General features: G+C 34.3%; 1 protein-coding gene across 1 annotated transcript; it reads right to left on the bottom strand.

Annotated features, from left to right (window-relative positions):
- Positions 1-5,552: 5,552 nt before the first annotated feature.
- On the bottom strand, positions 5,553-6,521 carry LOC100348966 (olfactory receptor 5T9-like). Its single transcript, XM_089303198.1, has one exon. The coding sequence runs from the start codon at positions 6,519-6,521 to the stop codon at positions 5,553-5,555; it is 969 nt and encodes a 322-aa protein (XP_089159324.1).
- Positions 6,522-9,609: the final 3,088 nt, after the last annotated feature.

The raw sequence follows: 9,609 nt of genomic DNA, 5'->3' as shown, positions 1-9,609 counted from the left end.
AGTTAATTAAATTGAAAATGTATTATATATTCAGTGTCTAACTATCTAATGTTTTTAGCTGTGTGCTGTGTGTTTATAATTTTATAAAACATTTAAAATAAATATCATACTCAATAATCTACCTATTCATTTTTTATAGTTGTAATATAATGTGTCATTGTATTACTTCCTACTAAATTCACACACACACACACACACACACACAATACAAAAGTGCTGATAACTAATCATATTTGTTAGCTATGACTTCAGTATACAAAAACCACAATTTCATGGCTGAAACACATAAATTAACTTTTTCACAATTCTGGAGGTAATAATTCCAAGGTCTTGGGTTTCATAGGATTGATTAATTCCATGGTCATTTTATAAGATTTGTAAAAGCCCATATTTTTCCTCTGTCTTTCTACAGTCATTTCTCTGCATGATAATGAGTAACAAGAGTAACAATGAGTAACAAGTAACCATGTAAATATCACTAGCAAAAGCAAATATACAATCACAATCAGAATATTCTAACGTGACAATGGTGGTGTTTGAAGCCCTTTATATCCTTGGCATGAAATTTAAAAGAAAAACAGGTAAACAATAAGAGTTTGATGAAGGATGTACAATATTAAGCATGTAAATTATTACCTGAAAAATTCAAAATAGGGAAAAGTGAAGTAAAATTGCAAAGTTTTTCTTTCAATCTAAATTTTTGTCATATTAAAACACTTATATTGTAAAGTCTACAGTACATTACTATCTAAAAGAATAAGAAACAAGAAATTAAAACATATCATTAGAGAAAATTACCTAGCCACAAGGAAGACAGCAATAAAAGAATAAAGGAACCAAGATTCTACAGACAGCTAGAACACAACCAAATGGTTGTAGTAATTAATTATTCTTTAATAATTACCTTGAATGTAAATTATATAAACAAAAATTTTAGAGTGGCTGAAAGGATAATAAAAGAACTAAGGATACTCTGCTCACAAATGACTTATTTCACTTTTACATAGCCAAAAAAAAAAAAAATGAACAAGGTATATGGAGAATATTTCATGCAGTTACATTTTTATCAGAAAAATATATATATTTTAAATAGAAAACTGTATAATCAAATGTGGAAATTATATAATAATCAAAGCAACCAAGCGAGAAGCTGTAACAATTATAAATATGCACACACCTAACATGGGAGCATGCAAAATATAAAGCAGTCATTAAAACTAAAGAGATAAATAAATTGTGATTCAAAACTAGTAGAAATAATCAGCATCTCATTTCTAGTAAAGCAGACTTCATTCATGCAGAAAATCAATGAGAATTTGGATAAAGTGCACTCCAGATCAAATGCATTTACAGATCACTCCATTCAACCAGTGTAAAATACATATTTTCACTACACATGGTCCATTCTCCAGGATAAAGCATGTACTAGGCCACATTTTAATAAATGTAAGAAAACTGAAATAACATCAGACATCACTTCTGATAACAATGATTTATTGTTTGTGTGTGTGTGTGTGTGTTTTAGATTTATTTATTTATTTGAAAGGCAGAGTTATAGAGAGGCAGAGGCAGTGAGAGAGAAAGCCTTCTATCTGCTGGCTCACTCCTCAAATGACCACAATGGATGGCTGGAAATGTGCTAATCTGAAGCCGGGGGCTAGGAGTTTCTTCTGCATCTCCCACATGAGTGCAGGGGCCCAAGTATTTGGGCTATCTTCTTCTGCTTTCCCAGGCTATAGCAGAGAGCTAAATTGGAATTGGAGCAGCCTGTACTCGAACTGGTGCCCATATGGTATGCCAGCATTGCAGGCGGCAGCTTTACCCACACCACAGCGCCTGCCCTAGCAATGGTTTAAAATTAGAAATCAATATCAGGAGGTACTTCAGAAAATTCACAAGCATATATAAATCAAAAACCTATATTTAGAGTGTTTTTAAGGTCTGAAATGAAATATTCATTTATATAGTGAAGGTCTGTGTTATTTGACCAAGGGAAATGAAAGTATACCTATACTCAAAGACAAAATACTTGCATTCAAATTTTTATCTGAAGTATAGTTACACTATTCTCAAATAGAAAATGAAGTAAATGTTAATCAAAGGGAAATTGAATAAACTATGGTACAACCACAGAAAGAAATAATAAACAGCAATAAATGAAACTACTGATAAATGTAAATATATAAATAGATCTCAAATATATTGTGATAAATGGATGATGTCACAATCAGATTATATATAGCATCATTCTGTTCATATCACAGTTTATACAAATCAAAACTATAAAAATTGAGAACATATCCGCGGTTGCCAGACCACAGGATAAAAGGAAGTCACTGATGACAAAGTGGTGTGAATGGACATGTCAGAATGAAGGAAATGTTCTTTATTTGATTGAATTGTCAACAAAAGTGTTCGATAAAATTCATGAGGTCAGCATTTTTGCATGTTGGATGTATATGAATATACATTGAAATGTAATCACTTTAACTTTGAAAGCTTGCTGTTTCTTCAAGTAGTCTAATTCAAAGCGGGGTTATCTGTAGAGCCGACAGGGACTGGATGAAAGCAGGAGCTGACAGTGACTGGGAAAAGTTGGTTTTGGTTGCTGGCTGCACTTTGCTTCTTTCTTAGTCTTGGTTCTGTTTTAACATTGAAGCTTGTGAAAAGCTGTTAAGTGCTAAGCTTATGATGTTTCTAAAGACTTTCTAATTGACTTCCGAACTATATGTGAATGTAGACGGAGTCACATAATTTCTTTCCCATTTCACTTCCACAGCTTCAGTCAGCATCTCTCTCATCTGGGACAGAGCCTCCTCATGGGACCTGCCTGAGTCCATTCCTGACCTGCACTGTGCATTTCCACAAGCCAGGAAAGTGTACATCAGAGGAGGTTAAGCCTCAGCTTAACATCATTCAGCAGTTTGCTTAATTTTGTATTACTTTTATTTATGTTACATAGAGTATAAAAATTTAATATATATATAAATGAAATTGATATCTTGGGATCTGATTATTGTTTACAGCCCTCGTCTATATTCCTGCTGAACTGTGGTCTTTCTAGTTTTTACTGTTGACCTCTTCATTTAGTGGAGCACTAAGCCTTTGACGATGGAGTAAGTTACAAATAAGTTCTCACTAAAATTCAGAATGAATGTAAAAAAAGGCAGGAGGAACAAGGGCGTATCACTATATTCTGTATGTATGTATGTACTGTAGCTATGTACTGTATGTATGAACCACTTGAGATCTATCCTCTCTATATACATAAAAACTACATATGTTTTTTTCTAGTTAAATTTTCTTCAATAAAATTTGGACTGCTTTAAACTCTTATTTTGTTGTATAATTTTTAATAAGTTCTCCAAACTGTTGGTCAAGTACTGTTTAAATCCCAATTATACTAATGCTTCTCCCATTAAGAACTGTCAATAAATGACTGGGTTTATTTTATAATTATGCTTTCCCTAGTTTTAATATTTAAGAAATAATACTTTAGTGTTTTTAATTGTTTCTCTCAGATTGTTAATTATCTTGTTATATTTTATATGAATTTTTCTTCATATCTCTCCCTTCTAGTATCCCTTTAATTATATTTTATATATTTGCATTTTGCAAAATTACTCATTTTATAACTTTTGGTTTTACTTATTTTTAATTTATAATTCTACACTCTATAAATCATTCTTCTATACCCTCCTGATGCTCATTTATCTCTTCAGTTTAAAAAATATTAAACAAATATAAAATTATACATATTAATGGGGCATATGTGATATTTCAATATATTTTTACATTTTATAATGTATGATTAGGGTAAATATTGATGCATATATATATCCTCAAATATTTAACAAATTAATAGAAAAACATTTAATATCCTATATTCTAGCTTTTACTACACTACATTAAAACTTTTCACCATCACCTTACTGTTCAATGAACCCCAAAACTTCTTACTCCCATTTAATTGTAACTTAGCACCTATTAATCAACCTTTCTCACCCCAATTTGTCCATTTCTCTTCAACCCCACAGCCTGTGGTAATCATTGTTATACCTTTAACTTCTACGAGATCACCTTTTTAGACTGCCCAAGTGAATGAAGACTAAAGATACTTATCTTTGTATCCTTGACTTATTTCAATTGACATAACAACATTTAGTTCCATTCATGTTGTTGCAAATGATGAGATTCATACTTTATATGGCCAAGTAATATTCCTTTGTGTATATAATATATAAAACACATTTTTTTACCTATTCTGTAATGGAAAGTTAGGTTGTTTCCATTATTTTGCATACCGTAAATAGTGTTGCAATGAGCATGGGAGAGCAAATGTCTCAAAAACAGACTGATTTCACTTCCCTTGAATACATATCAAGCAGTGGGATGCTGGATCATACAGTAATTCTAGTTTTAGTTTTTTGAGGAACTCCCATACTGTTACCATAATGGATATACAATTTATTTGTACTTTTTTCTGAGCTGGAATTTTTATAAGTATAGTTCATATTTTTTCAGGTCCTTAATTACACTCTTGAAAATATTATCAATATATTTGTTATAGGTGTAGAATAGATTAAATATTTTTCTGTGATTTATTCTTGGCAAGGAAACACATTAATAACAGAACAGAACAAAAGTGCCAAGTTTTGTTCCCAATGTGTCAATTGTCAAGTCCACTATTTGAATGGATTCCAGTGTGTGAGGGAAGGTAGACAGAAAATTAAAAAAAAAAAAAAAAAAAAAAAAAAAAAAAAAACACTGGAAAGTCCTTCATAAAATTTGGAACTAGGTAATGTGTTAGTCTGCTTTTGTTTAGTTTAATTAAATTAACTGACAGGAGTTTCTTTGTGAAAGAGAAAAGGTTTATTTTACTTACAGTTTGAGCTGAGAGCATTGAGTGACCCCAGACTCCAGCATGTGTTGCAGGCTAGTTACAGAAGGTGTGGTGGCAATGATTACATTGTGAACCAAGAAGCAGAGTGAAAACTTTGGACAAACTTCCCACTAGAACCACCTTAAAACACCCTGGATGAACAGCAGGCCTTCCATCAGCCCCACACCTTAGACATCTTCACTAGAACAAGACTCAGCCTTTCATCACTCAACCATTTCATGAAGACATCAGGTTTTAGACAAGCATGAGTTTTGGTGACACAAATCATAGTCAATACGTAGCAAGCAGTAACTTCATGGTGAATGCTGAAAACTTACTATAAACAAAGTGAAGACACATCAATTCATAAAATCCTAAGGTATCAGCTCTATCCACAGAAAGTGAAAGTCAAATAATGTAACAGCAATAGAGTTACATCAAATAACATTTAATGTGGCTTTTTGAACTTAATGTGCAGTGTATAAGCACATAGTTTATATTTGAAAAATCATAGATTGGAGGGCTAATTAATTCTGGGTAAGAAATAGTCTAGGACATAAAAACATTATTAACCAAACCAATAGCTTTCCTCTCTGGTTTCTAATGACAGATTTATGAACTGACACAGCAATATTTTCAGGTTTACTTTATTTCTGAAAATGTCATCAATTTATAAAATAATTTCTCTCAAGCATTTTTTCATTGCCTGTTTCACATCTTTATTCCTCAAACTGTAGATGATGGGGTTTAGCATGGGAATCACAATGGTATAAAATATGGACACTATCATATCATGCTGTGAAGCAGAGTTGGGATTTGGTCTCACATACATGAAGAGGATTGTTCCATGATAAATGGACACTCCTGTTAGGTGAGAACCACATGTAGAAAAAACTTTTTGCCTCCCTTCGGCAGAACGCATCCTAACAATGGCCAACAGAATGAAACCATAGGAGACCAGGACAATCAAGATAGTGACTATCTCAATAGAGCCCACGAAGTAGAAGAGGAGAAGCTGGTTTATGTGGGTGTCAGAGCAGGAAATTGCAAGGAGTGGAGGGATATCACAGAAGACATGTCTAATTTCATTGGATGCACAGAAGGACAGACTAAATGTGGCCACTGTGTGCAATGTAGCATGCAAAATGCCACCAGCATAGGAAGCAATGATGAGTGGCACATAAACTCTGGGTGACATGCTCACAGAGTACAGAAGTGGGTTGTAGATGGCTACATAGCGATCATATGCCATAGCAGCCAACAGGAAGGATTCTGTGCTCCCAAAACTAACGAAGAGAAGCATCTGAGTTGCACATCCGTAATATGAAATAGATTTATCTTCTGACAGGAAATTGACCAACATTTTGGGAGTGACAACTGTAGAATAGCAGGCATCCAAGGATGATAAAACACTCAGAAAATAGTACATGGGGTTGTGAAGCTGAGAATTCCCAATGACCAATATAACCAGTCCTAAATTTCCTATCAGAGTAAAGAGGTAGATTCCTAGGAAAAGTAAAAATAGGATGACTTGCAGGTCAAAGTCATCTGTGAAGCCCATCAAAATGAATACAGTGACTTCCGACATATTTGTCAAGTGAATTCTGTGTACATCCAAATATGATGACATTCCATCCATTTCAATCATTATTTATTGGTTCTGAAGATAATCCTGTGAAAATAGAGACCACCCTAGTATATCTTCATGTTTGTTTCTTAGACTGGCATAACCATTTCCTTGCTGGTAACAGGATAGGCAGTGTTAAAAAAGTTGGACCCAAATGGATATATTTTGCTGTAAGAGTAAAATGAAATTTTTTTTTATTTATTGGCTAATGCCATCATTTTGAAACAATGTTCTGTCCAGTTAAGTCGCTATGTCGCAATTCACTTTCTCCTTTTTTTACCCCTTTTTGTTTCTCATTTTAAATCAACTTTAAGTTTCACATATGAACGTGTGTAGGAATATTTAGATCAAAAGTAATATAGTGAGTGTGTAGGTCTAGACTAGCATCCAGTCCACATTGGAGTGCCTGGTTTCAGTAAACATCTCCTGCTCCTGACTCCAGCTTCTTGCTAGTGCAGACCCTATGGAGCAGGGGCAATGGCTAAGTAGATGGCTTTCTGTCACACATATGGGACCTGAATTTTGTTTCTGGCTCCTGGTTTCAGTCCCCAGGCCATTGCTGTCATTTGGAGAATGACCAGTGATGGTGCTTTCTCACTTTTTGTCTAATTTTCTCCTCTATCTCTCTACCTCTGGAAAGGAAAAGAAGCAAGTAAACAAGCAAATAAACAAAAAAAGAAAGGCTTTAAAAAATGGTTATGGTGGAAAGCACACACCATAATCCTAGTTTTGCCACAAAATGCATGAAAGGCCTTTCTTTTTAAAATATTTATTTTGGCTGGTGCCGCGGCTCAATAGGTTAATCCTCTGCCTTGCGGCGCCAGCACCCCGGGTTCTAGTCCCAGTTGGGGCGCCGGCTTCTGTCCCGGTTGCCCCTCTTCCAGGCCAGCTCTCTGCTGTGGCCAGGGAGTGCAGTGGAGGATGGCCCAAGTGCTTGGGCCCTGCACCTGCATGGGAGACCAGGAGAAGCACCTGGCTCCTGCCATCGGACCAGCGTGGTGCACCAGCCGCAGCACGCTGGCCACGGCGGTCATTGGAGGGTGAACCAATGGCAAAAGAAAGACCTTTCTCTCTGTCTCTCTCTCTCTCTCTCACTGTCCACTCTGCCTGTCAAAAATAATATATATATATATATATATATTTTATTTATTTGAAAAGTAGAGCTACAGAGAGAGAGGGAGAGACAAAGGGAAAGAGAGATTTTCCACCTGATGTTTCACTCCCCAAATGGCCAGTAACAGCTGGGGCTTGGCCAGTTCTAGGCCAGGAGACAGGAGCTGCTTCCAGATCTCCCATGTCTGTGCAGGGCCCAAGCACTTGGGCCATCTTCTGCTACTTTTCCAGGTGCATTATCAGGGAGCTGGATCAGAAGTGGAGCAGCAAGGGCTTGAACTGGCACCTATATGGGATGTCGGTGTAGCAGGCAGCTGCTTTACCAGATATGCCACAATGTTGGCCCCCTGAAATGCCTTTCTTTAATGTTGCAGTTGTTAGAATAGGAATAACCACTCATAATATTGTTTTGAATATAAATAAAAAGGATGATCTAAATTATTTTTAGGTTGCCAGTGACTAGAAAATGTTGTTAAATAAAATAAATAAATAAATAAAATAAATAAATGTTGTTAAAATAAATTTTAAAAAAATTAAGAAATACATACATTTGACCTTGTCACATGGGATTACAACAAAATTATTGCATGACCTTTCTTTTCAGAATTATTTGGTTCCAGTAGAAAGAACAACAAACAGTATTCTGTAGATAGATGCACTTTGTATGCAAATAAAAACAACGCAACACATTTGTTTTAAGGGATTTTTTTTTCTTGAGATGCATATCACCACAGTGTCTATATTTGAAACTATGGCATCATTATTTTTCACATTTAATTGAAACAACACAATGTATTTTGCAATTCATATGTTCATTGGGTTTGAAAAGTCTTTAGATGTTGTCAGACACGTTTTTATCAAAAAGCAACCAACAACGAATAACATTTTATAGAAGTTTGTGATACCGTATTGCAGTTGTTCATGAAGTTTCTAAAGGAACTGTTAAATAATTAGTTAATGTTTCTTTACAGAAGCTACTGCTGAAAGATAGTCATTATATTTCCCACAAAGGAGTGCGCTTTATTCCAGATGTTCTAATAAATTTTCCCATTCAATGAAAGATGAATAAAGAAAGTATGTTAAAAAATTATAGTGCCATCTGTTACTACAACGAAAGCTCACTAACTGAAACATAAATTGGATCCACTCTGGTTTCAGGGGAATTTTATCATGCTGAACTTTGTTTCTTACTCACCAGATTAAAAGTGAGTTAAACACTCTGACATACATAAGTTCAGGTACAAACTCTAATGAATCTCACAAATCTGACAAATACTTTATGTCTTTGATGAGAATCATGTTGTAATTCAGCCATGTTGAGACACTCACCTATAAAGAAGAGAATGAGCGGATTAAAAAGTGTCAGAAAGAGAAGAAAACTACTTATCTACAATATCCCAGAAAAACGCACACAGAAATAACTTCATAAACATGGGGATGTAGAACCCCAAAAATGTATCATTGCAGCCTCATGTTTAGAGTGAAAAATACAATTGAGTTGAATTTTTATTTGTTTTTAAATACTGAGAAGCTCTACATTACACAAAAACCTAATACCAATGAGTAATTTTTCTTGAATTGTTATATTGACAAAATAACTCTTAAAGAATGAATAATGTAAATATGAATTAATGTAGTTCTGAGTATCACAGAGTACATTTGTATTTTTAAAATTCCGATTCTCTTTTTCTTCCGCTTCTCTTACTCAATTGATTCACATTCCCTCTCTCTCCATCTCTCATGCAAGAATCAGCAGAATATAAACAAAAATATAAATTGTAAAATATCATGGTCAAACAGGAATTAGGCAGTAAAGGAAGAAGCACAATGGAAAGAAAAAATATACAAAAAAATTTCTGTGGAGTGTACAGATGGGTAGTTTACTAAAATAACCCATTACAAAATACATTTGACATACATACACAGGAGAAATTACAATTGCATTGTAATTCTAAACTTACACTTTCTGACATATCAGAAAAAAGGT

The sequence above is a fragment of the Oryctolagus cuniculus genome, chromosome 1 (genome assembly GCF_051225735.1).
Source record: "Oryctolagus cuniculus isolate XC-2025 breed Fujian yellow rabbit chromosome 1, ASM5122573v1, whole genome shotgun sequence".
Classification (NCBI taxonomy): Eukaryota; Metazoa; Chordata; class Mammalia; order Lagomorpha; family Leporidae; genus Oryctolagus; species Oryctolagus cuniculus.
This window is presented reverse-complemented; position numbering and strand designations above follow the sequence as displayed.

What these genes read in the sequence shown, in the direction of transcription:
- LOC100348966 (XM_089303198.1), bottom strand. Translation starts at nt 6,521, where the DNA reads ATGGATGGAATGTCATCATATTTGGATGTACACAGAATTCACTTGACA.